The following is a 27,518-nucleotide window of genomic DNA, read 5'->3' as shown; positions in this document are numbered from 1 at the left end:
TCAGATACTATATGTGGCATGCAGGTAACTTGAATTAAACCTCCCAAATCATTGGACCAATGTAGATAGTCATAACCATGAAATTAGATTAATTGGATGATCCTAACACCTGATTAATGGAATTCGCTTGTTACCCTAGGACTGTTGGCTATTTTTCATTTTAATGTCCATTACATGTCCACCAATCATTCAGTTAGGTCATCCATCAGCTTGGCATAACTGTTGTTTATGACCTATCTAAATTGGGGTCCACCGTTTGTGGTTTATTTTGAGTGAGATTTATGCCTTTTGTACTTCTTGAAAATACATTCATGCCATGTGTGCAATTTCTGATTGCCCGAGTATCAAACCATCACTCTGCCAAGAGTATCAGAGTTTTTCTCAAAATTTTCCCTGTAATTTTATTAAGCATATCCTGCTGGGTTTTTGTGAGATGCATATGCATAATGCTCTCTATTTTCATGTAAGGCCGGGTTTGGGAACAGATTTTAAACTGATTGGAGAGGTCCAATAAAAAATTTGATTTTCTGGGTTTCTTATGTAAGACAGAACTGGCGGTGCCAATCCCTGTTTAACATTTTGTTGTCTTTGCCTACTTCCTCAGCCTCTCATTTAAGAAGGGGATGGTTGGTTGAGTAAACCATAATGATGAAAATGGTTCTTTTTCTTCATTTACATTTCTTGATAGTAAAATGAAAATTTGAATTGCTGCAGAGTTCATATTAGAAACTAATGTTATATTCATAAAATTTTATATATCTTTTGCTGCCAAAAGCTTCGATAGATTTTTAAAAGAAAATCAGTTAAGGAGCATATCTGTCATCCCACAATCTGCACAGGCAGAGGGTCATTTGGTATTGAAAATTTGTCAATCCATTTTTGACATCTCTGCCTGCATGCCACATACAGTATCTGAGATGTAATTAGGACCATTTGGCCACCCGATCAAAACCTGTGTTCAGAGATGTAAGCCCATTTGGCAAACCTATCCTAAAGCATTGTTTTCAAGATTTGACTGATGAAATAGGAGTGGCAGAATGCTCTGCCTTTTGTGGAAGTTGCGTCTAAACGGGCCACTAGAGACATTTGGGACATCTCTTTGCTCCTCTTCATTTTAGTGTTTTTAAATTGAAATACATCTAAGTTTTATCTACCCCTTAAATGTTGTAAGACATTGGGCCCACTATGATGTATGTGTCTGATCTACGCTGTTCATTCATTTTATCAGCTCATTTTAGGTATAAGCACGAAAATGAGGCAAATCCAAAGTGCATATGGACCACACGACACGCTACACTGGGAAATGGACACTTCCCATTGAAGACTTGTAGAGGCCCACAAAAGTTTTGGATCAACTGATGTTTGTGTTTCTGGTTCATCTGTCTTTCTGACCTTATGCACAGGTTGGAAGACATACATACCACTGTGAACCCTACACAAATTCATCCAACCCCCGTTTCCTGTGGTGTGGTCCACTTGAACCTACAATCTGCCTCATTTTCAGGTTCATGCCCTAAAAAGAGATGGTAGAACGGATGGAAAGTGTGGTGTGGATCAGACACATGGTGGGACCTACAAATTTTAAATAGCCAATCCGTCAGATGCTATATAATAGTAATGGAAAGAAAAAAGAGTTTTTCAAAAGTTAAAAACAAATGTAGAGCAGTACCAATGTAACCTTGAACGTGATTTGGACAACGCCAGTATAGCACCCAAGTGTGTCAATCATACAATTTGGTACAAGTAAACTTGACATTTGCCAGCGGTTGGTCCTTGTAATCCACCTTCACCTTCGACAATTTGACATATGCCATATTTTCTAACTTAACCCTCAACGTGATTTGGACACCACCGTTATATCAGTATATGCACCAACAACCCGGTAGGTTGTGGTCATTGTAATGACATTGAAAATCAATGCTGCCATTACAGGTTATGTGTTATGTGATTTGAACTGCCCTTGCAAAGTCACGCGCATGCATTAAATGCAGGCCCACAATTAAAATGGCAGCATCGTTTTTGTCGCATACGGCAAGTTTTGCTTTTTCATTAGGTCATGTCGGCAGGATGCGGATTAACTACTGACAGATTGATTGAGTAGTTAGGAAGACTTAGGCCCGTTTGTTAAATCTGAAGTCTAAAGCCTGAATCTGAACTCTGGAGCCTGAATTTGAAATCTGAAGTCAAAAAACTTGTTTGGTAATTATGGCTAAAGTCTGAAAATTAATTACTGTATTTGAAACGATCTGTTTGTCAACAAACATCTAAAATGTGTGAAATATGTTAATTTAATACATTTGCCCCTATCTCCTGTTTGGAAATGTTTTACCTTATAAAGAAATTATTTTTTATTAAATGAAAATAAAATTATTCTATTTCCTTTTTAATTTTTTATTCACACACACACACACACACTCCGTAGTGGGAATTCACCACCTATGGGTACTCAACCCCTTGACCCGGTGTTGAAACTCCTGAGAGTCTACCACCCGAGTAAGAGTAAGGACACGATAAAATTATTCTATTTAATTCAAATAAACTAAAGTATTTAATAGAAAATTAAAATATAATTATTCATAAAAAAATAAATAATAAAAATTAATGATTTGTATGCATAAGTGTGGCGGCAATTTCTTCTGGGCATGTATGACCTAATCAACATATTGGATGTCAAATAATAAGTACAGTGGGCCTAGGAGGATTTTAATGGTGGATATCCAATCACTATTGTTTTCCTGTGGTGTAGTCCACCTGAGACTTATATCCCTCTTATTTTTAGGATAGAGACATAAAATGATAAGTAAAAATGGATGAACAAAATGGATGAAACACATACATCATGGGGGCCACAGAGCACCGACCACCACCCACCTGGCTGGTGGCAGGGGGTGTAGCCAATCCGTTTCCGTACCACACACCAGCTATATAACTGGCATAGATACAGTCACGCGAAGACGAGCGCCGACGCTCCTCGAGGTCCGAGTTGTACAAACGGTTCAAAGGAGATCATAGTTACATGGGCCCTACAATAATGTATTTATTATATCCACACCGTTCACCAAATTTTCGAGATCATTTTAGAGCACTATTCAAAAAATGAATCATATCCAACACTCAAATGGACCACACCAAAATTAGCAGCGGGATAATGATTTTCACCGTTAAAAAATTCGCAAGGCCCATTATAATGTTTATTTTCCATCTAATCTATTCGTAAGGTCCAAAATATCTAGATGAAGAGGAAAAACAAATTTCAAATTGATCCAAAACTTATGTGACCCCAAAAGGGTTTCAATGGTAGACGTTCAATCCCCGCTGCTCTTTGCAGTGCGGTCCAGTTTATCTGTAGATCTGTCTTATTTTTAGGCTCAAGCCTTACAATGAGCTCGCAAAATGGATGGACGGTTTGGATATAACAAATACATCATGATGGGACCCACAGAAATTGTGGACGTTAATACACCAACCAATCCGCTTCCCAATCCCGTCCCCAGCCCATCCGCTTCGAACGTGAATCACGTCCTACCCCCGTAGGGCTCTGTGGGGCCCACCATAATGTAAGTGTTTTATCTAAGTTGTTCATCATTTTTCTCATATTATTTTAATAAATGATCTTAAAGATGAAGCAGGTCCACAACTCCAGTGAACCACACTAAAGGATGCTGCAGTGATAATGACATTTACCGTTGAAACCTTTCTAAGGGCCACTGTAATGTTTTTTTTTACCATCCAACCTATTCATTAGGTCACGTAGACGTGGATGAAGTGAAAACACAAATATCATCTTGATCCGAAACTTCTCAGCTACTAAGAAGTTTTGAATGGTGGACGTTCAAACCCGCCTTGTGGTCCAATTAATCCTTGGACCTACCTCTTTTTTTGGCTCACACTTTAAATGATCTGAAAAAGTTGATGGACGGTGTGGATCAAACACATAAATCACGGTGGGGCATAAAGAAGTTTTACATATTAAAAGTTGGTTTTGTATTTATGCAAACAATTTAAAGATAAAAAAAATTTCTATAGTAAAAGGGGTAATTTTGGAAGCAATTTTTTTTAATAGAAAAACTTATAGATCCGCGTTCACCATTAACCTAAACTCCTGTCACGGAGAGAATTCAATGAAAAACCACCTAGCGCTTTCCTTCTTCTGAGTTAATAACGCATTAACAAACACCACTAAACGTGGAACATTTTCCCAATTCATGTTAAGTACAAAAATCCAGTGTTAACAAATAGGCCCTTAGTACCAAAGTGACGTCTCTAAGTTTTGTGAGCCGCAACATGACAAGAACATATGTTTTATATCCACACTGTTCATCCATTTGGAGAGATCATTTTAAGGTATTAACCAAATAATTAAGTAGATCCAAAGCTTGAGTGGACCACACTATTATAAACACTAGGGAGAGTGACACCCACCATTAAAAACTTCTACGCTCTACAAATGTTTTCGATCAAGCTGATATTTGCCTTTTCGATCAACCATGACCATCACGTGGGTCACCAGGTGAATTAAGAGGCTTTTGGGTGGTTGTCAATTCCCTCGTTAGATGGCCGGGGCATTATATCATGATGATCGGACTCAATTTGTGGGAACCTCTATGATGTATGTGTTATATCTACACTGTCCATCCATTTAGTGCGACCATTTTAGGGCATGAGCCCAAAAATGATACATATCCAAAGCTCAAGTGGATCACAACATAATAGTGGGTCTGAACGCTTACCATTGAAAACTTCTTAAGAGCCATAGAAATTTGGATCAGGCTGATACATATTTTTTTATCCCTTCATTTAGGTCCATGTGATCTTATCAGCTAATTGGATGACAAATAAATATCATACTAAGGGCCTATTTGTTAACGCTGAATTTTGAAAAATGTTCCCTGTGTAGTAGTGTTTGTTAACGCATAAGAAGGTAAGCACTCCACGATTTTATGTTCTTCGTGTTGAAATGAAATTTATCTGTGATGTCTAGCTTAACGTGGGGATGAAGAATGCGCTCCGTGATTATTATTTTTTAATCCAAAATTGTCATGATATATATGTTTTATCCATTCCATTCATATATTTTTAAAGATCATTTTAGGGCTTGATACCAAAAATGAGAGGAATATAAATCTCAAGTGGACCACACCACAGGAAAACAATAGTGATTGAATATCCACCATTAAAATTCTCCTAAGGCTATTTGACATCCAATTTGTTGATTAGGTCATATAGACCCAGATGAATGAAAAAAACAAAGACGGGCTTGATCCAAAACTTTTATGGCCTCCAAAAAGTTTTAAATGTTCAATGTTCATTCAACACTGTTTTCCTGTAATGTGGTCCACCTAAGATTGAGATATAGCTCATTTTTTGTCTCATACCATAAAATGATCTAGAAACATAGATGGACGGCATGGATGAAACACATACATCATGGTGGGGCCCACATACTAACGACCAAAGCCATTGGCCGGTGGCAGGGGAGTAGCCAATCCGTTTCTGCAGACGCGAATGGGATACTGACAGGATTCCTGCCCAAGGATTCTGTGTGGAGCCAACTTAGATGTTTGTGAGAAATCCAACCCCTTTATCTGTTATTTAAGCTCATTTTATGAGGTGAGATTAAAAATAAGGAGGATCCAAAACTCAAGTGGGCCACACGAGAGGAAACAATGGATATTTAGTGATCACCGTTGAAACATTTATATGGACATGAAAGTTTTGTAACGGTCTAAGTTTTAGGTGTTTTCACTTTATTTGAGTGAAAATGACCTTATAAGCAGTTTATATGGCATATAAACAGCAAGGTGGAGCCTAAGAAGGTTTCAACGATAGACATTCCTTTCCCTCTCCTATGGCCCACTTGAGTTTTGGATCCTCCTCATTTTTGGTAGCATGTCTTAAAATGATGTCGAAAAACAGATGGATGGGTTTGATTTCTCAAAAACATCACAGTAGACCCCACCCAGAATCCTTGCACAGGAACTTCATGCCAAAGGCTTCTCCTGGAAATCCGCGTCCCAGATAGAGTTGGGCAATCTTGACCTGATCTGGTGGATCCGACCCAATCCGAACCAATCCAACGGCCTGGATCGGTGCGGATCGAGTGGGGCAATCCAGATCTGAAAGCTTTTCAAGTTGAGTTCGGATCCATATCAATCTGAACCGATCCGTTCCAGAATCCAATCTGATTGGAAACGATCCCGACCGGTTTTAGGTGCATTTATATCTGGGCATGAGTATGATATGCGGTGCTCTATCAGAGTATTAAATGAAGGGTCAGTCACATGTCCGCAAGACGCTAACATGTGGAGGTGTGGCCATTTTAGGGTCACTAGTGTGGGATGTCAGTTGGACATAATGACTCTTTTGCCCTTCCATGTGATGGCCCGTGCAAGCTGTGAATGCACGTGGGAGAGATGTAAAGGTGAGGGTAGTTTGGGTAGAGGTTACTTGCTTTTTAAGGTAGTTCAGATTTGAGAATTTCTCAGATCCATCTCAATGGACGGTAAAGCTACCCTCCATTGACTGCAAATAGCCAACATGTCATCTATATACATCATTCGATCCATTGAAACGATTGGTCCCACAATGATGATCATGAGGAAAAAAAATTAAATTTGGACCGATTCGAACCATGCCCAATCCGATCCGACTCGGTTTTCTTGATCTAGTCGGACTCGGATCGAATCAGGCCATGTACATTTCGGATCAGTTCGAGTCGAGTGACCCGGACTCGGTTTTGGATCGAATCGAGTTTGGGTCAGGCCATTGAGATTTCGGATCGGATCGAGTTAGACTCAATCCGATCCAACTCAGACCAATTCCCAGCTCTAGTCCCAGACTCACTATTGAAGTGACGTCACCAAGTTATGTGGGCCCCATCATGATGTATGTTTTATATCCACGTCGTCCATCCATTTTGAAAGATAAATTTAGGTAAATGTCTAAAGAATGAGTAAAATCCAAAGCTCCGATTGACTGCACCAGAAAACAGTGAGGAGAGTGACGCCCACCATTAAAAACTTAAATAGGCCACAAAAGTTTTTGAGCAAGCTTATATTTGTTTTTTCCATGCCTCATGTCTGTGTTAACTCGTGTTGGATTTCAAATACAAATCATGGTGAGCCTCAGGAAGGTTTCAACGGTAGGCATCAATCTCCCCACTGTTTTTTGTGGTGGGGTCAACTACATATTTGGATATGCCTCATTCTTTAACTCATGCCCTAAAAATATATCTCCAAATACATGGACGGTGTAGATAAAGCACATACATCATAGTGAGCCCACGTAACTTGGTCATGTAATTAATGATATGTCCACACTTGACATAATACGGTTATCATGATCTATGGTTAAGATTAATCAATCATTAAAATAAACACATTAGCTTTTCAGAGCACACAACACTAATACTCGGCCTAAAAATTAATAAAAATTTGTAACCCACTTGAATGTTCCTAGTCTATTAGTGAATCAACCATGGCCCCATATCCAATTTTCACATAATATGTGATGGAAATGAAGGCACATTTCACACTCTATATAATAGTTGCCATTGTTATTTCAGTACACCCTAAGCTGTACCAAGAGCATGGTACTACTTCACTAATTACAACCTTTTCTCCACTTCAAACAAACACTCCCTGAACTTAGTAGCAGCAGATTCAGGCAAGCAAATCCACACGATCATTGACCCACCTGGAGATGGCCCACCATCTGGCAAGAACACGCACATCTGTGGTGTGGGCTTCAGATCAATCAGGCCTGCGTAAACGGGCCGGCCGTACCTGAAATCCGACGACTCATAGATAGAGAACCGGGTCCACTGCGTGATCGTCAGCTTCCTAGCGAAATCGAGCCTTGTAGGCCGATCCACCCCGATGTAATCGATCGTGGACCACACATACTCTTCTGACATACCAAGACGGGCCTCACGGACTAATCAAGCAACGGCGGAGATTTGTCCATCAACAAGCTGGCCCACCGTGCTCGTAGCACATGCTACACATACTGCATTGCCCAAAAAACCATCTTTCAACGGTGGATCTGTCAGTTTAGGACGGACATTGATGGCGAACGTCAGCCGTAGATCATAATCCAGAGGACGGATATCGAGCGCCTTCACCCAACACCTCCACACATGTGCTGCTATGGCGTCGAACGTAGTGCAAGTATCCTCGCCGTTGGACTGAGCTAGCTGCTTGAGCTGGGCTTGGAATGGTTGGCTCGCACGGTAACATTTCTGGACCAGGTTGGCTCGACCCAGGTTTGAGCTAAGGTTCAGAGATGTAAGCCCATTTGGAAACCTATCCTAAAGCATTGTTTTCAAGATTTGACTGATGGAATAGGAGTGGCAGAATGCTCTGCCTTTTGTGGAAGTTGCGTCTAAACGGGCCCCTAGAGACATTTGGGACATCTCTTTGCTCCTCTCCATTTTAGTGTTTTTAAATTGAAATACATCTAAGTTTTACCTCCCCCTTAAATGTTGTAAGACATTGGGGCCCACTATGATGTATGTGTCTGATCTATGCTGTTCATTCATTTTATCAGCTCATTTTAGGTTATAAGCACAAAAATGAGGCAAATCCAAAGTGCATATGGACCACACCACACGCTACAATGTAGAGGCCCACAAAAGTTTTGGATCAACTGATGTTTGTGTTTCTGGTTCATCTGTCTTTCTGACCTTATGCACAGGTTGGAAGACATACATACCACTGTGAGCCCTACACAAATTCATCCAACCACCGTTTCCTGTGGTGTGGTCCACTTGAACCTTACAATCTGCCTCATTTTCAGGTTCATGTCCTAAAAAGAGATGGTAAAACGGATGGACAGTGTGGTGTGGATCAGACAAGACCTACAAATTTTAAATAGCCAATCTGTCAGATGCAATATAATAGTAATGGAAAAAAAAAAGAGAGAGAGTTTTTCAAAAGTTAAAAACAAATGTAAAGTAGTACCAATGTAACCTTGAACGTGATTTGGACGACGCCAGTATAGCACCCAGGTGTGTCAATCATACAATTTGGTCCATGTAAACTTGACATTTGCCAGCGGTTGGTCCTTGTAATCCACCTTCACCTTCGACAATTTGACATATGCCATATTTTCTAATTTAACCCTCAACGTGATTTGGACACCACCATTATATCAGTATATGCACCAACAATCCGGTAGGTTGTGGTCATTGTAATGGCATTGAAAATCAATGCTGCCATTGCAGGTTATGTGTTATGTGATTTGAACTGCCCTTACAAAGTCACGTGCATGCACTAAATGCAAGCCCACGGTTAAAATGGCAGCATCGTTTTTGTCGCATATGACAAGTTTTGCTTTTTCATTAGGTCATGTCGGCAGGACGCAGATTAACTCCTGAAATATTGATTTAGTTAGGAAGACTTAGACCCGTTTGTTAAATCTGAAGTCTAAAGCTTGGATCTGAATTCTAAAGTGAAACTGAAATCTGAAGCCTGAATTTGAAATCTGAAGTCAGAAAACTTATTTGGTAATTATGGCTAAAGTCTAAAAATTAATTACTGAATTTGATACGACGTCTAAAATGTGTGAAATATATTAATTTGACACATTTGCCCCTATCTCCTGTTTGGAAATGTTTTACCTTATAAAGAATTATTTTTTATTAAATGAAAATAAAATTATTCTATTTTCTTTTTATTTTCGCACACACCCCGTAGTGGAATTTCACCACCTATGGGTACTCGTCAAGGCAACGTCTAAAATGTCCCTATTTCTGTTTGGAAATGTTTTACCTTATAAAGAATTATTTTTTATTAAATGAAAATAAAATTATTCTATTTTCTTTTTATTTTCACACACACCCCATAGTGGAATTTCACCACCTATGGGTACTCGACCCCTTGACGCGATGTTGAAACTCCTGAGAGTCTACCAACCGAGTAAGAGTAAGGATCCAATAAAATTATTCTATTTAATTCAAATAAACTATAAAGTACTTAATAGAAAATTAAAATATCATTATTCATAAATTTAAAAAAAAAAAAAAAGATTAAAAAAATTAATGATTTGTATGCATAAGTGTGGCGGCAATTTCTTTTGGGCATGTATGACCTAATCAACATATTGGATGTCAAATAATAAGTACAGTGGGCCTTAGGAGGATTTTAATGGTGGATATCCAATCACTATTGTTTTCCTATGGTGTGGTCCACCTAAGACTTATATCCCTCTTATTTTTGGCATAGAGACATAAAATGATATGTAAAAATGGATGAACAAAATGGATGAAACACATACATCATGGGGGCCTCAGAACACCGACCACCACCCACCAGGCTAGTGGAAGGGGAGTAGCCAATCCGTTTCCGTACCACACACCAGCTATATAACTGGCATAGATACTGTCGTGCAAAGACGAGCGTCGACGCTCCTCGAGGTCCGAGTTGTACGAACGGTTCAAAGGAGATCAAAGTTACATGGGCCCTACAATAATGTATTTATTATATCCACACCGTTCACCAAATTTTCGAGATCATTTTAGAACATTATTCAAAAAATGAATCATATCCAATACACAAATGGACCACACCAAAATTAGCAGTGGGATAATGATTTTCACTGTTAAAAAATTCGCAAGGCCCATTATAATGTTTATTTTCCATCTAATCTATTCATAAGGTCCAAAATATCTGGATGAAGTGGAAAAACAAATTTCATATTGATCCAAAACTTCTGTGACCCCAAAAGGGTTTCAATGGTAGACGTTCAATCCCCGCTGCTCTTTGCAGTGTGTTCCAATTTATCTTTAGATCTGTCTTATTTTTCGGCGCAAGCCTTGCAACGAGCTCGCAAAATGGATGGACGGTTTGGATATAACAAATACATCATGATGGGACCTATAGAACTTATGGACGTTAATACACCAACCAATCCGCTTCCCAATCCCGTCCCCAGCCCATCCACTTCAAACGCGAAACACATCCTACCCCCGTAGGGCTCCGTGGGGTCCACCATGATGTAAGTGTCTTATCTAAGTTGTTCATCATTTTCTCATATTATTTTAATACATGCTCTTAAAGATGAACCAGGTCCATAGCTTCAGTGAACCACACCAAAGGATGTTGCAGTGATAATGACATCTACTGTTGAAACCTTTCTAAGGGCCACTGTGATGTTTTTTTTACCATCCAACCTATTCATTAGGTCACGTAGACGTGGATGAAGTAAAAACACAAATATCATCTTGATCCGAAACTTCTCAGCTACTAAGAAGTTTTGAATGGTGGACGTTCAATCCTGCCTTGTGGTCCAATTAATCCTTGGACCTGCCTCTTTTTTTGGCTTACACTTTAAATGATCTGAAAAAGTTGATGGACGGTGTGGATCAAACACATAAATCATGGTGGGGCACAAAGAAGTTTTACATATTAAAAGTTAGTTTTGTATTATGCAAACAATTTAAAGATAAAAAAAAATTTATAGTAAAAGGGGTAATTTTGGAAGTAATTTTTTTTTTTAATAAAAAAACTTATGGATCCACGTTCACCATTAAGCTAAACTCCTGTCACGGAGAGAATTCAGTGAAAAATCACCTAGCGCTTTCCTTCTTTTGAGTTAATAACACATTAACAAGCACCACTAAACACGGAACATTTTCCCAATTCATGTTAAGTACAAAAATTCAGCGTTAACAAATAGGCCCTTAGTACCAAAGTGATGTCACTAAGTTTTGTGTGCCCCAACATGACATGAACGTATGTTTTATATCCACACTGTTCAGCCATTTGGAGAGATCATTTTAGGGTATTAACCAAATAATTACGTAGATCCAAAGCTTGAGTGGACCACACTATAGAAAACATTGGGGAGAGTGACACCCACCATTAAAAACTCCTACACTCTACAAATGTTTTCGATCAAGCTGATATTTGTCTTTTTGATCAACCATGACCATCACGTGGGTCACCAGGTGAATTAAGAGGCTTTTGGGTGGTTGTCAATTCCCTCGTTAGATGGCCCTGATTTTGGGGCATTATATCATGATGATCAGACTCAATTTGTGGGAACCTCTATGATGTGTGTGTTATATCTACACTGTCCATCCATTTAGCGCGACCATTTTAGGACATGAGCCCAAAAATGATACAAATCCAAAGCTCAAGTGGATCACAACACAACATTGGGTCTGAACGCTTACCATTGAAAACTTCTTAAGAGCCATAGAAATTTGGATCAAGCTGATACATATTTTTTTTGTCCCTTCATTTAGGTCCATGTGATCTTATCAGCTAATTGGATGACAAATAAATATCATACTAAGGGCCTATTTGTTAACGCTGAACTTTTATACTTAATGTGGAATTTGAAAAATATTTCACGTGTAGTGGTGTTTGTTAACGCATAAGAAGGTAAGCACTCCACGATTTTATGTTCTTCGTGTTGAAATGAAATTTATCTTTGTTTTCTAGCTTAACGGGGAATGAAGAATGCATTTCGTGATTATTATTTTTTTAATCCAAAATTGTTATGATATATGTGTTTTATCCATTCCATTCATCCATTTTTAAAGATCATTTTAGGTCTTGATACCAAAAATGAGAGGAATATAAATCTCAAGTGGACCACACCACAGGAAAACAATAGTGATTGAATATCCACAATTAAAATTCTCCTAAGGCTATTTGACATCCAATTTGTTGATTAGGTCATATAGACCCAGATGAATGAAAAAAACAAAGACGGGCTTAATCCAAAACTTTTATGGCGCCCAAAAAGTTTTTAATGTTCAATGTTCATTCAACACTGTTTTCCTGTAATGTGGTCCACCTAAGATTGGGATATAGCTCATTTTTTGTCTCATACCATAAAATGATCTAGAAACATAGATGGACGGCATGGATGAAACACATACATCATGGTGGGGCCCAAATAGCACTGACCAAAGCCATTGGCTGGTGGCAGGGGAGTAGCCAATCCGTTTCCGCGGATGGGGATGGGATACTGACTGGTTTCCTGCCCAAGGATTTTGTGTGGAGCCAACTTAGATGTTTGTGAGAAATCCAACCCCTCTATCCATTTTTTGAAGCTCATTTTATGACATGAGACCAAAAATGAGGAGGATCCAAAACTCAAGTGGGCCACATGAGAGGAAACAGTGGAAATTTAGTGACCACCATTGAAACATTTATATGGCCATAAAAGTTTTGTAACGGTCTAATTTTTTGGTGTTTTCACTTTATGTGAGTGAAAATGTCCTTATAAATGGTTTCGATGGCATATAAACAGTAAGGTGGAGCCTAGGAAGGTTTCAACGATAGACATGCCTTTCCCCACCGTTTCATCTCTTATAACCCACTTGAGTTTTGGATCCTCCTCATTTTTGGTAGCATGTCTTAAAATGATGTTGAAAAACAAATGGACAGGTTTGTTTTCTCACAAACATCACAGTAGACCCCACTCAGAATCCTTGCACAAGAACTTCATGCCAAAGGCTTCCGCTGGAAATCCGCGTCCCAGATAGAATTGGGCAATCTTGACCTGATCTGGTGGATCTGACCCAATCCGAACTAATCCAACGACCCAATCCAGATCCAAAAGCTTTTTGGGTCAAATTCGGATCCATATCAATCCGAACCGATCCGATCTGGAATCCAATCCGATTGGAAACGATCCCAACCGGGTTTAGGTGCATTTATATCTGGGCATGAGTATGATATGTGGTGCTCTATCAGAGTATTAAATGAAGGGTCAATCACATGTCCGCGAGACGCTAACATGTGGTGGTGTGGCCATTTTAGGGTCGTTGGTGTGGGATGTCAATTGGACATAATGACTCTTTTTCTCTTTCATGTGATGGCCCGTACAAGCTGCGAATGCATGTGGGAGAGATGTAAAGGTGAGGGTAGTTTGGGTAGAGGTTACTTGCCTTTTGAGGTAGATCAAATATGAGGATTTCTCAAATCCATCTCAATGGACAGTAAAGCTACCCTCCATTGACAACAAATAGCCAACATGTCATCTATGTACATCATCCGATCCATTGAAACGATTGGTCCCACAACAATGATCACTAGGAAAAAATTTAAATTTGGATTGATTCGAACCGTGCCCAATCCGATCCGACTCGGTTTTCTTGACCTAGTCGGAGTCAAATCGGATCAAGCCATGTACATTTCGGATCAGATCGAGTTGGACTCAATCCGATCCGACTCAATCTGATCCGACTCGGACCAATGCCCAGCCCTAGTCCTAAACTCACTATTGAAGTAACGTCACCAAGTTATGTGGGCCCCATCATGATGTATGTTTTATATCCACACCGTCCATCCATTTTGAAAGATAAATTTAGGTAAATGTCTAAAGAATGAGTCAAATCCAAAGCTTCGGTTGACTGCACCAGAGAAAATAGTGGGGAGAGTGACGCTCACCATTAAAAACTTAAATAGGCCATAAAAGTTTTTGATCAAGCCGATATTTGTTTTTTCCCTACTTTCATGTCTGTGTTAACTCGTGAACATGTTGGATTTCAAATACAAATCATGGTGAGCCTTAGGAAGGTTTCAACAGTAGGCATCAATCTCCCCACTGTTTTTTGTAGTGGGGTCAACCACATATTTGGATATGCCTCATTCTTTAACTCATGCCCTAAAATTATATCTCCAAATAGATGGACGGTGTAGATAAAGCACATACATCATAGTGGGGCCCACATACATCATAGTGGGCCCATGTAACTTGGTGATGTCACTTTGGTAGAATCACGCCACTGTATCACCAGTTTTGTGGGCCTTATTTGTTGCTACCGGTGCTTAAGCCTACATGACATGGTGACAATCTTCCGGCTAAGAGGAATTAAGGGTTTTATGAATAACAATATTTTAATTTTCTATTAAGTATTTTAATTTATTTGAATTAAATATAATAATCTTATTTTTTTAATAAAAAATAATTTCTTTATAACATAAAATATTTCCAAACATATTCCAGACCTCTCAAATAACAAACAGTTGTTTCAAATTCATTACTTAATTTTCAGACCTCAACCATACTTCTCAGACCAGTTTTTTAACTTCAGATTTCATATTCAGACTTTATTTCAGATTTAAAAAACAGGACACAAGGCCTTTAAAAGTTTGCCGTACCAATGCCAACCGTATACACAAATATTATCCAGGTACAAAACTTCTATCAACCCATATACTCAATCCCTACTCTTTCATTTGGTACGGCCCACATGAGTTTTGGATTTGCCTGATTTTTAATAACCGTGTTACGTTGTTATATTCAAAAACAGGTGGACGGAGTGGATTTGTAACGGACATCTCTACAAGCCCCACACAACCCAGGGTCACAGGCCCACTTCTCCCTAGATGTCAGAGATGAGTTACGGCCCCACCATTCAAATCGACTCTCCTCACGTCGCTACATCAGAATTGAGGTGCCCGGTGGTGACTGGTGAGGGAAGCGGATTGGTTGGTGCACTGCACATCAGCCATATGGTTGGTGTGTTGACGTCACCGAGTTCTGTAGGTCCCATCACGAGGTATGTGTTATATCCAAACCGTCTGTCCATTTGGAGATCTAATCCTAAGTTTTGAAGAAAATAAGACAGATCCAAAGATCAAATGGACCACACTGCAAAAAGCAGTGGGAGAATGAACATCTACCATTGATACCTTTTTGGGGGTCACAGAAGTCGTGTATCAATATGATTCTGCTTAACATTATGAACATAGTGGATGGAAAGTAAACGTTATAGTAGGCCCTAGGAATATTTTAACGGTGATAATCATTGTCCCACCCATATTTTTTGTGTGGTCCACTTTAGCTTTGGATGCTAATATTTTATTTTTTTTCATAATTCTCTAAAATCATCTATAAGAATGGATAAGAATGGATGGACGGGTGAATATAATAAATACATCATTATGAGCGCACGTAACTTTTGTGTCCTTTGAACCGTTCGTACCACTCGTAGCTCAAGCATGCGTACTGAGTTACTCGCTACGCTTTCATCATACTAAGTAAACTCAGTTGGTCCCGTGAATGTATGTAGGTTATCTAGGCCGTCCAAGTTGGTCCTACTGTGAATGTATGTAGGTTGTCCACTCTGTTTATCAGTTTTTCCGGATCATTTCAATGGTTGAGTAAAAAATATAAGTATTCCCAAAGCTTAATTGGACCACACCATAGGACACGGGGAATAATGACTTCCACCGTTGAAACCTTTCCATGGTCCACAGTGATGTTTATTTGTCATTCAAAATGATCCTAGGATAAAAAAGATAGGGATGAAAGGAAAACACAAATATCAGAATGAACCAAAACTTCTAGAGACCCTTAAAAAGCTTCAGCTATAAAATTTCAATTCACATTGTTTACCGTGGTGAGATCAACTTGAGATTTGGATATAATTTATTTTTGAACTCACCCCCCTCAAATTATCTCTTAAAATGGACGGACGAAGCAGATAAAATGTAAATCACAGTAGACCCCACAGAGTTTACTCAGTACACTATGCGCAGCAATCTCCTTTCGGAAACGGATTGGCTACTCCCCCAGTCACCAGCCAATGGCTGATGGTTAGTGCTCTGTGGGCCCCATTATAATGTATGTATTTTATCAATGCCGTCCATCTATGTTTTTAGATCATTTTATGGTATTATACAAAAAATGAGGTATGTCCCAATTTTAAGTGGACCACATTATAGGAAACAGTGTTGAATGAATGTCAACCATTAAAAACTTTTTGGGGGCCATAAAAGTATTGGATCAAGCTGATATTTGTTTTTTCCCTTCATCTGATTCTCTATGACCTAATCAAAAGATTGGATGTCAAATAAACAGTACAGTGGGCCTTAGTTGGATTTAAATGATAGATATCCAATCATTATTGTTTTCCTGTGGTGTGGTCAACCTGAGATTTATAACGCTTTCATTTTTGGCCCTAAAATGATCTTTAAAAATGGATGAACCGAACGGATGAAATACATACTTCATGGTGGGGCTCACGGATCACCAACCACCAGCCACGGGCTGGTGTCAGGGGGAAGTAGCCAACCCGTTCCCTCCGCTTTCCTTCTCTTTGCACGACACGTACCCACATTAGCCAGGGAAGCGGAGCGTACTGTGTACCCTAACGGTACTGAGTAAATTCTGTAGCGTCCACCGTGATTCATGTATTTTATCCACTCCGTCCATACATTTTACCAGATAATTTTAGGGTTTAACCATGGAGACTAAGTATATCCAAGCTCAATTGGACCACACCATACGAAATAGTGTGAATTGGACGTCTATCATTGAAAACTTAAACTTCTTGGGGGCCACGGAAGTTATGGATCAAGATCGTTTTTGTTTTTTCCCTTAATCCATGTCTTTGTGATCTTATGAACAGGTTGGATGACAAATAAACATCAATGTGAGCCCTAGAAAGGTTCCAACGGTGGAAATCATTAGTCCCACTGTTTCCTGTGGTATGGTCCACTTGATCTTTGATATGCTTAAATTTTGGGATCAACCACTAAAATGATTTGAAAAAATGGATGGACGGCGTAGATAAACCACATACATTCACAGTGGCCCAATATAGTTTACTCAGTACGATAAGAGCGTACTGAGTTCTTATCGTACTGAGTAACTCAGTACCCAATCCGATTTCATCAGCGGGATAGATGGTGTGTGGTGCACCAGCCGTTCCGCTGACACCCAATCCAAGTCCTGTACTGTACGTATGCCGCGATTTACATTTTTTCAATTTCTCCTCGACAGAGAGGATGAATGATTTCCATTAGACAGTCGCGACGGACACTTGCTTCACCCGGCTGTCGGAGATGGGAAGAACTATCGTGAGCCTGGGCTCATCCGCAGCCTTATCCTTCACTCTTCCACCGCACCGCCACCGCCTCCTCCTCTTGTCTAAGCCTAGACCCCTCCCTCGATACTTCAACCTCCCTCTCCCCTCCCCAGCTTTCCTAAATCCAAAGCTATCCTGCGCACCTACCGTGCTTCGAGCGCCCCAGTGCGCACTTCACTCCCACATCGACCGCAGCGCATTTTTACAGGATGCGGGTGCCACGGCTCTTGTCACGGCCGGCGCTTACATGCTTGTCCTCGCTTTCGATCTTCTCACCAAGCGCAATCTAGTCGAACAGGTTTGCCCTCCCTTTCTCTAACCTGCGCATCGGGTGCTTACTTCCTTATCCTAAACACATTTCGACTGCTAATCTCTGGACCTGGTAGCTGCCTGCTCGCATTCGAGATCCATACCGTTCATCAGTTAGGGCACTCTGCAAGCATGTCCTATACTAAGAAAAAACGGCAGGCCTGACCGTCTGTTAGGACACGTGTACGGATAATACGGATCTTCGTTCATTTCCCCTCGTTGTGGATTTCCGTTGTCCATACTAGCAAGCTGACAGTGCAACCTACCTGATGAACGGCGAGGATCACACAAATGTTTTCACCGTCCATCTTATATGAGTGATTACATGAGCATCCAGTATGCCCTAGGTCAGATCCTCGATAATCCAGACCGTTCATCTGTTAGGGCATACTGCGATCATGTCCTAGACTAAGAAAAATGAGCAGGTCCGATCGTCTATCAGTACACATGCTACATACAACACACACTTATGGCGAACATGGATCCTCTATCAGTTTCCCTGGTCCTGCTTTTGTGTTTTGCTTGCTAGTATTGCCAGTATGATTCTTGGTCAAAGCAAGCTCACAATGCGCCCTATGATGCGGGGGCATTTTCACATTGGGCTCGGGTGGGGTGGCCTGTGGGATAAGGGGCACACTCGGGCGGGTGCCCTGCGGAACCCATGAATTTGGGGCCTGGGATATGAGATAAAGGGATTAATTCGCCATGCTCTATCAGTTCGAGTTTTTAGAGCAAGTGGTTACTTATCCTCCATCAAATTGGACTCTTCACCGGGAGTGATTAATGCGGGGGCATTTCCTTAGTCCTGCATTTGTGTTTTTCATACTAATATTGTCAACCTGATTCTTGGTCAAGGCAAGGTCACAATGCACCCTACCTGATGAATGGCCAAGATCATGCACACATTTCAATGTGCCATGATCTGCAATGCCCACCATCCATCTTATGTCAGTGATTGCATGAGCATTCAGTATGCCCTAGCTAATATCCACAATGTTCTGGGTAATTCATCAGTTCAGGCATGCTTTTAGCATGCCCTAGACTAAAAAAATGGGTGGGTCCAATCATCTGTGAGGACATGCGTATGGCGAATATGGATCATCGGTCATTTTCCCAGTCTTGCATGTCTGTTTTTCATACTAGTATTGCCGACCTGGTTTGAGTTCCGGAATGCTCATCTTTTGTGAGCAATTACACGAGAATTGAGGATGCCCCATGTTAGAGCTGTGATGGCTGGTCTGTTCTTTCCATTTGGACTTTGGAGAGAAGCAAAGGGGGGCATTTCTCACCGTTGACCTGCCTGTTAGTCAAAATTTCAGAAACTGTTCACACCTGCCCAATTAGTTTTCTGGATTCAATTAACAGAGGCATTCTTTAAAACTGCATGGGCATTCTAGTAACGGAAATGAATCATAGAAATGCACATAGCATGACCACTGTAGGATTTAATCCAATGGCTGATCAATTTCTTTCTTAAAGTTTTTTGGTCAATTGATTAGTTGTTAATCTCACGAAGTCAAGTCTAATCAATTCTATCTCTCTCGCAGACCGAGATTTTTTATTTTTTTATGAAAAGCAACAATTATATTCATAATAGCAAAATTAAGTATAGAGCGATGGAGAGCAGGCCCTGCTAAAAAATGACCCTCTCGTCACTCAGAAACTTGGGCCCACCCCTTCAGAACATACAAAACAAAGAGAAAAAATACGCAAGTCCAGAATGGGAAGGATCATGGAATTTCCATTCACCCTCCCCGATCACATATCCCTCAAATTCCGCAGGAGATCCCTGTGTTAATATATTCCTCCAGACAAGGCATTACGATGGCTTAGGAGCTTCATCCCTATGTTCGAGCACCAAATGCTAATGCTTGGTCATGCTGGGCTGATGTATCAATTGGGTCCATCCATTTGGTGGGTCCTAGCATCAATGGCTTGTCTTTTGGAAATCAAACCTACCAGATAATCCTATCAATCACTTTTCTTCAATTTACCCCACCAACATTTGACCATTAACAACTGTTTTGAGGGTCACCGGTGAGACTGATATGATTGTCCAGTAGGTATGATTTAAGCATAAACCATCCATGCTAGGGCCCAGTGGATGGATGGACCCGATTGATAATTCATGCTGCCACGTTTAGTGTGGATAGATGGCTCTACAGTATCATGGTTCTTCCAGTTACGCCTTTTCATCTCCCAAGCTTATATATCTTGTAATTGTCTTTGCTAAGTAGCATGTGCGTGTAGCCCTACCTATCTGCACGTAAGCATGTGTCAATATGTTACAATCCGAGTCTCCAGTCATATTGGCACATGTGCTTGCTCATGGAAGGCAGGCTCTTCACGTGTGTGAGCTTATTCAAACCTCAGCTTTTTTTGGGTAGGGTGTTGGGGCAACTGCTTCAGCTCTCACTTGTGGTAAGAATCAATCGCAGGCTATGGTGCATTAGGAGAGTGGTACATACGAACTCAGATACCAAGCTGGGTGTTTATCTGAATCAGCTTTAGTAAGAGGAATTACATGATATGTCACCCCATCTTTGCAGTGTCCACAAGTTCTCAGTTTAGGAAAGTGGGGCCTACGGTTGGATAATCTAGACTGATGGTCTGTTATATTCTAACTTGGATACCTGAAAATTCTCAACTGAACAATCTTAACCTTTTGCTTGTGGCCTTCTGAGAGGTGGTTGAGAAGATATGCAACAAGGGTTCATATTTAACTAGGTCCTTGTATTGGTCTTGATAATCTTCCTATCTGGGAGTATGCTCCATCCGTGGTGGTACTCAGCAGACCAATGGATTGGATGACACATGGTTCCCACTTGTTAGACTGGAAAACCGGTGTATAGTGTGCAAAGTACGTGGATCCTATAGTTCCTCCTTTAAACTTATAGTGACCTAGGGTTATTTGTGCATTCAATTGCTTTCGTACAAATGAATGAAGGAGTATTGATTCTTTCATGCTCCAAATGCTTTCAATTACCCAGTCAGTGAATTAGGACTGATATGATGGGCCCTGCAACAAATACTACCTGGACATAAACACACCCTTGGGAAAATCCTAGCCAATGCCAGCAAAGTTCTCATTCAGAGTGGCCATACCCATATGTACCCAAACATTTAGAACTTAATACTGTTTTCCTATCCATCGGGATTCCTTTTGCACCCTGCAACTTGGTTTGCAATAGGGATCTGCTCAATCAGGGCTCACATCATTTTAGGGGTGGGTCCAATAGAAGTCCATGGTCTAATGTACTGAGGTTGCCAGTGGGACCCATTGGCTATGACAATGGGATCCCTCATGTAATGTTAGAACGTATTGTTTTTGGTGACACTTGCCTACATAAGATGGGCAGGTTCTCATTGCTTTCTTCTCTTACTTGGGAAAGGAGTTATCGAGAAAATGGAAGTAGGTATCCATTAAGGCAATGGACACACGAGAGAGAAGACTTGTTAAGAAAAAGAAGGTACAAGAAGGTATCCATTAAGGCAAGGGATACACGGGGCTGCTTCACAAGAAGGTGATCGAGATGCCTTTGCTACCACCACAATGGAATTGTCTTCTCTTAAGCTACTTTGCTGTAACACTCTTAAGGTAGACAAATGCCTTGTCACCTAATGCTGATGCACATGAATTGATTAATGACCATGGCTTTCCAAATGTGTGGGTGCTTTTGTGCTTGGCAATTGCCCCTCCAGGACCATACATTACTTGCTCGGCCTTTTTGACATGCATGTAATAGTTGCGTCTCTTTCTCTCTGTATGTCTATCCATCTATCACATCTCAACTCTCAGATATATCTGTCTGGCTTAAGACCAGAAGCTGAGCAGGAAGCTGGTGCATGTATTATCAGGGCTTCTCTTCATGGCTTCTTGGCCACTTTTCAGGTATTCGTCTCTTCTATATCAATAAACCTTCTATTTTATTTGAGGAGTGCTAATTGCAGAAGGCCTATCTCCAAGAGCCCAACAAAAATTCCCAACACATGCCAACAGTATATGTGCATTGGATGCGAGATGTTAATGACATCCCCTTACTGTATGCCTTAAGCAGGCTGCCCACTCAATCGTTGAGCAATGCATGCATGTTGAATGTGGACTGCTGGCTATCATTTTGTCTAACCACTATGTCTTTGTACTTGTGAGGCCCATCTGATAAATGGACTGTCCAGATCTATCATCCAAGGAACATTCACTGTGGGGACCACCCAATGAACATCCTGGATCCTGCACACATGTCACATTGTCATGTGGGGGCATTTGTGCTTGAGGTATTATACAGTGCTTGACCTGAGAATATCTTTGGTATGCGCAGGTTTTCAGCTTGTGCAGTGCAACAAATGGTTCAGATATCCAGACCTTGATCCTATGATCCCATTGTGGATGCCACATATCAACAATCTCTGAGATTGAAAGATCATAGCCATTGAATCTTTGGTGCATGGGGCATCCATGGTGATGCAATCCTATCACTGGTTTGGATCGCGGAACCATTTGTCCCACTTGTACAAACTGAAACATGAGTGTATGCTATGGATATGTTCAGGTCAAGCACTGTAATAACTCCTTTATTTTTGTTTAGTTCCCATCTCTCTCATATCATCAACCCTTAGTAAATTGCCGTCTCGCCCATTTCTGCAGCACCTCTACAGAGGCACGCTATTTTGCAGCTGTGGTCCCCCTCCTGAATTGCTTAAGGCTTCTTGTTTATGGTCTCTCGATTGCCACTGATGAGGGTCTGGTGAAATCTGTCACACGGGATGGGAAGCCTGAGTAATAACTTCAATTTCCATCTGCCCCTTGATTCTACTGCTATATTTCAGCAATGTTGCTTGATCGGCCTGGTTACTTGCAGGGAATTGCTTCGCGGTCCACTGTATTATGTTCTGGTGTTGATGTTGTGTGCTCTAGTATTCTGGCGCGAGTCTCCCATTGGAGTGATCCCCTTGGGTATAATGAGTGGTGGGGATGGTAACTCCTTTCATCAAACCCACATTTTGCTCTTGTTTTTGGCGTTCTTCCACTTATGTGTGTCTCAGCCTTGACTTTTACACATGTAGGATTTGCTGATATCATGGGGAGAAGGTTTGGGGCACTAAAACTTCCTTACAATCAACAGAAGAGTTGGATCGGAAGCATTTGCATGTGTTTATTCGGTTTTGCTGTTTCCATTGGGTTGGTTTTAATTTCTCATCCACCATACAAAAATAAAAGGAAATTAAAAAAAGAAAGAAAAGTTGTGATTTCTTGATTTGTTAAGTTCATTGGATTTTCAGATTTTTAGTTGCATTAGAGTGCACTCGCTTGTCTGGTGGTCTTGACAGATTTGAAAATGGACTGTTGTAGGATGCTCTACTACTTTGCGAGTCTGGGATATCTGCGGTTGGATTGGGTTTCGACTGTGGAAAAAGTAGCCCTTATTTCGTTTGTGGCTACATTGGTGGAATCGCTTCCAATTACAGAGGTTGTGGATGATAACATATCGGTTCCTTTAACGAGCATGCTGATGGCCTTCCTGTTTTTCGGATATGGGCCGCCACATTGAGCTTTGCCTCAGTGATATTTTTGCTTATTCCTTCATAGCTGTTTGGGAGACAGAGCACCTCCCGCGATGCCAACAGATGTTACTCTTGTTATTGAATCTGCTTAAACTATGCTCAGTGGCAAAAATGGTCGTGTCTCTTCTTTCAACCATTGCTGGAAAGGTCGTAGAGTAATTTAAATGTAAAATCATAAATTCTCTACTCTTCATGAAATCCTCTGATTGCAGCAGCACATGAGAATAAATGCACATTGTTGGTTTTCTGTATTTTTCCTGGCAATTTGGACCCAATCAAGAATTATTATTTTTTTTCATATTTATTGATGGGTCATCATTTTGAACGGTCCAAATTTGTCAGTCCATCTTTTCATGAATCTCCAGTGGGTAAGATTTCATGAGAATGGAAATGAGATAAAACAACCTTATTAACCTTATTTCAATATGAACATTCGAACCTTTGAAGGATCATAAAACCTTCATAAAATTTCTCTCTGTAACTGTAACCATGATTCACTTGCCTAATTGGGTTGTTTGTCGTTGATCAGATAGTAAGGTCATTACCTAAATCAATTCCTGTCTCTAACGTACATTTTCGTTTGAGTAAATGATCTAATTATAGTAAAAAAATTATGCAATTTTTAGAAGTCCATGAATTGATTTTCAAATGTTTTTTGAAGGCCCTCATTTTGATAGTATACATTGCAACCATGTTTCACACAGTAAATTTTGATTCCATAGGGTGTCTTGACACTCATTGATACACCATATGTGCCCAACAGTAAACTTGCAAGCTTTTGTGACTTCCAAGTGATGCTATGATATTAAGGACTTGTTTGGGAGTTCGGCAAGTATTTGGGTGGAAAATGCTACCCAATAAAATGAGATTTCTCTTCGTTCTCACTTTTAGCTGGGAAACATTTTCCAATAGTGCGTTTTCACCGAAAAAGTTCTGAAAACATTTTCTCAGCCCACTCCCTGTATTTTTACTCTCCAAATACTTTCTGGGAAAGTAACTTTCAAGGTAAATGCTGCTCTCCTTTTATTTAACAAGCTTCCAAAAGGTCTGTTGCGCTTGTGTTTCAAAAAAATTTAGTCTGTGCCACGTGCAACTTTTTGTTTTCCCCCTTAATTTAGTATGTGCCACACATGTATCTCGTGTTCTAATTAAATGTACATACAAGTATCCTTCGTATAGTCACATGTATATTCATAATAACACATACATATGTCGTGTGGTCCACTTGAGCTTTGGATATGCTTCAATTTTGATCTCAACCCCTAATGAGCTGACAAAACGGATTGACGGTGTGGATAAACCACATACATTCACGGTGGGCCCAAAAGAGTTTACTCAGTACGATAAAAACATACTGAATCCGATTTCTTGCTTGATATTGACTATCCATTTTTCATGCTATTGTCTGATGGTTAGGATAATCCAGTCAATAATCAATGTGATTAGGTACCCGGACTTCCCTCTAGGGGTCACTTCCATGACATGGCCGTGTCCTGATGTGACCCATTTCTGGCAGTAGTAGTTGCAACTGAGCATAGGGTCCCACCAGGGGCACTGGTCCATGAGGACCTGTTTCGTGTTGGCTGCTATGGGCATGAGCAACGGATGAAAAATATCTGCTTAAAGAAGTCCATTGTGATCAAGTTGACTGTTTACATATCTGGACCATTTGATTAATTGTCCATAAAACTAACATTCAAATCATTTATATGAGTTTCATCCATTTCGAGGTCATAGGCTCATAGGAGGTTGGCAGGTGATGTGCAGTAAATCGATTTGGAGAGTTGTCCTTTTTGCTATTTTACATGACCTTCGGAGAAAGAGAGATGTGAGTGTTTGGAGATGTAGAGTTGCCTTATATTTTTTGGTTGCCCTTTTGTTTGTCTTTTGGCTTTTGTTTTTTTAAATGATTCAGTCATCTCCTTCTCTTTTTATAGAAGCAATTATATAAGTAAACTATAAAAGGCCTGATCACTAATTTGGATTCCACTCCATGTAGATTACCCGATGCATGTGGTTGGCTGGCGGGTGATTGCGTGTATCCACAGAGAATAGTCTCACCCCTTTTGAGGTGGGAACGTCCAGTTGTCATAAAAAAGAAAAAAAAAATCACCAATTTGGATAGTTTATTGTCTCCCCTTGTGCTTTCTATGCCTTGTGGGAATCATGTTGATGAGATTCGAATGTCCAATAGTTGGCCAAGGAATGGATGATCTATATTGATTATGAATAAAAAGACCCGAATGCAATTGGAAGAAAGTAATCTCTTGAAATGTAAATTCCTATTTTGAATAGAAATGTGTATTTTGCAAGATTAATCCATTTTAGGAACAAAACGGAACTGTCTCTGAGCAACCAAATACCTGCTGACAATCAAAATTGTGCTGTATGCATGGAAATGTAGTCACTTACCAAATACCTGCTGACAATCAAAATTGTGCTGTATGCATGGAAATGTAGTCACTAATAAGCATACAAAGAGAGAGAGAGAGAGACAGAGAGAGAGAGAGAGAGAGAGAGAGAGAGAGAGAGAATAAAAGAAAAAATGGAGGTGACAATTAAACATGAGAAGCTGGAAAATCAGTAGGAGGGAGGGCTGCTCAAATATGATCGAAGGAAACAACAGGGGCCTACCTTCGGACAAAAGAAAACGAACAGAAGCCATGAGATGGGGTCCATGCACAAGGGCTAGCTGTATGCAACCAAAGCATGGTGTTCATGTGAGTGAAGTCCATTTTATAGGACCGGTATCAGTTGGTTGGAGATATGGAAACAATTTCAATATCGTTGATAATATTGCTGATAACCGAAAATGTGGAGAAATATGGGGAAACGAAGGAATTTTTCAATGAAACTTTAGAAGATACTAAAATACATATATTTATATATTTATGAATAACAAATTATAAAAAGAATACATACATAATAAGTTTTCATTTAATAAAAGGCTAAATGCATGTAATGTCACAAGAAATTGGTTCCATTTATCCATCCAAACATCCATTGATATTTCAGAATATTGACAACATAATATTTTCCCAAGAAATTATGACAACTGCAAAGAAAAAGTATTGTGGTCTTGAATTTGCCCATGTTGAGATAACTATAGTATTGTGGTCTCGATATTGCGATATTATAGTCAACAATTTGAACACTGCATACATTCATGTGCTTTTAGAAAAAATTGTAATAATTTTTTTAATAAACAGATATTTGGCGATATCAATATAGTAATGATATTATCAAAATATCACTGATACACTGGCGATATGAGCGACACCTGAAATTTAGGTCAAAATATTAGTGATACATTGGAGATATAAGTGACACTTGGAATTTATACGGTCAAAAATATTGGTGATATTAATACATTGATGATAATTAGCGATACATTGCTAATACCAAGAATTTCTGATACTATCAGTTTTATGGGTAATCTCTGAGCTAGAGATATTGATAATACCAAGAATATTTCAATAATATCTAGGATGCTCTAAACAATGCATAAGACCAATCAAAAGGCCATCTGTTATGATCTGGCAAGATCAATCCATACATACAACACCCTGATCCATATCTCAAGTGGTAGACTGAGTGAAAGATACCTCGTTTCAACACTGAGGTCTTGGTATCGATCCCTAGTGGGGGTGGCTAACAGTGAAGTGTGAACTGACAGTGGGGTGTACTAACAAGCTAACAGAGAAAACAAAAAAAAGATCAATCCATACAAGTGGCCATCTATCCTGTTCTGGCAAAGATCATTCTACACCGATATAACTGATGCAAAACGACAGGTTTGACTAGTAATTGATTA

The 27,518-nt window shown here is 40.0% G+C and overlaps 1 protein-coding gene across 2 annotated transcripts; it reads left to right on the top strand.

The window, feature by feature from the left end:
* The first annotated feature begins 17,645 nt into the window (after nt 1-17,645).
* LOC131253013 (probable phytol kinase, chloroplastic) lies at nt 17,646-23,955 on the top strand. 2 transcript variants are annotated; one of them, XM_058253837.1, is made up of 6 exons: nt 17,649-18,131; nt 21,967-22,034; nt 22,788-22,919; nt 23,002-23,117; nt 23,207-23,321; nt 23,493-23,955. In XM_058253837.1, the coding sequence occupies exons 1-6, from the start codon at nt 17,811-17,813 to the stop codon at nt 23,689-23,691; spliced, it is 951 nt and encodes a 316-aa protein (XP_058109820.1). In that variant the 5' UTR covers nt 17,649-17,810; the 3' UTR covers nt 23,692-23,955. The 2 variants fall into 2 exon arrangements, with proteins under 2 accessions (XP_058109828.1, XP_058109820.1); XM_058253845.1 differs by lacking the exon at nt 22,788-22,919 and having other exon boundaries at nt 17,646-18,131.
* Nucleotides 23,956-27,518: the final 3,563 nt, after the last annotated feature.

The sequence above is a fragment of the Magnolia sinica genome, chromosome 1 (assembly GCF_029962835.1).
Source record: "Magnolia sinica isolate HGM2019 chromosome 1, MsV1, whole genome shotgun sequence".
NCBI classification, from domain to species: domain Eukaryota; kingdom Viridiplantae; phylum Streptophyta; class Magnoliopsida; order Magnoliales; family Magnoliaceae; genus Magnolia; species Magnolia sinica.
This window is presented reverse-complemented; position numbering and strand designations above follow the sequence as displayed.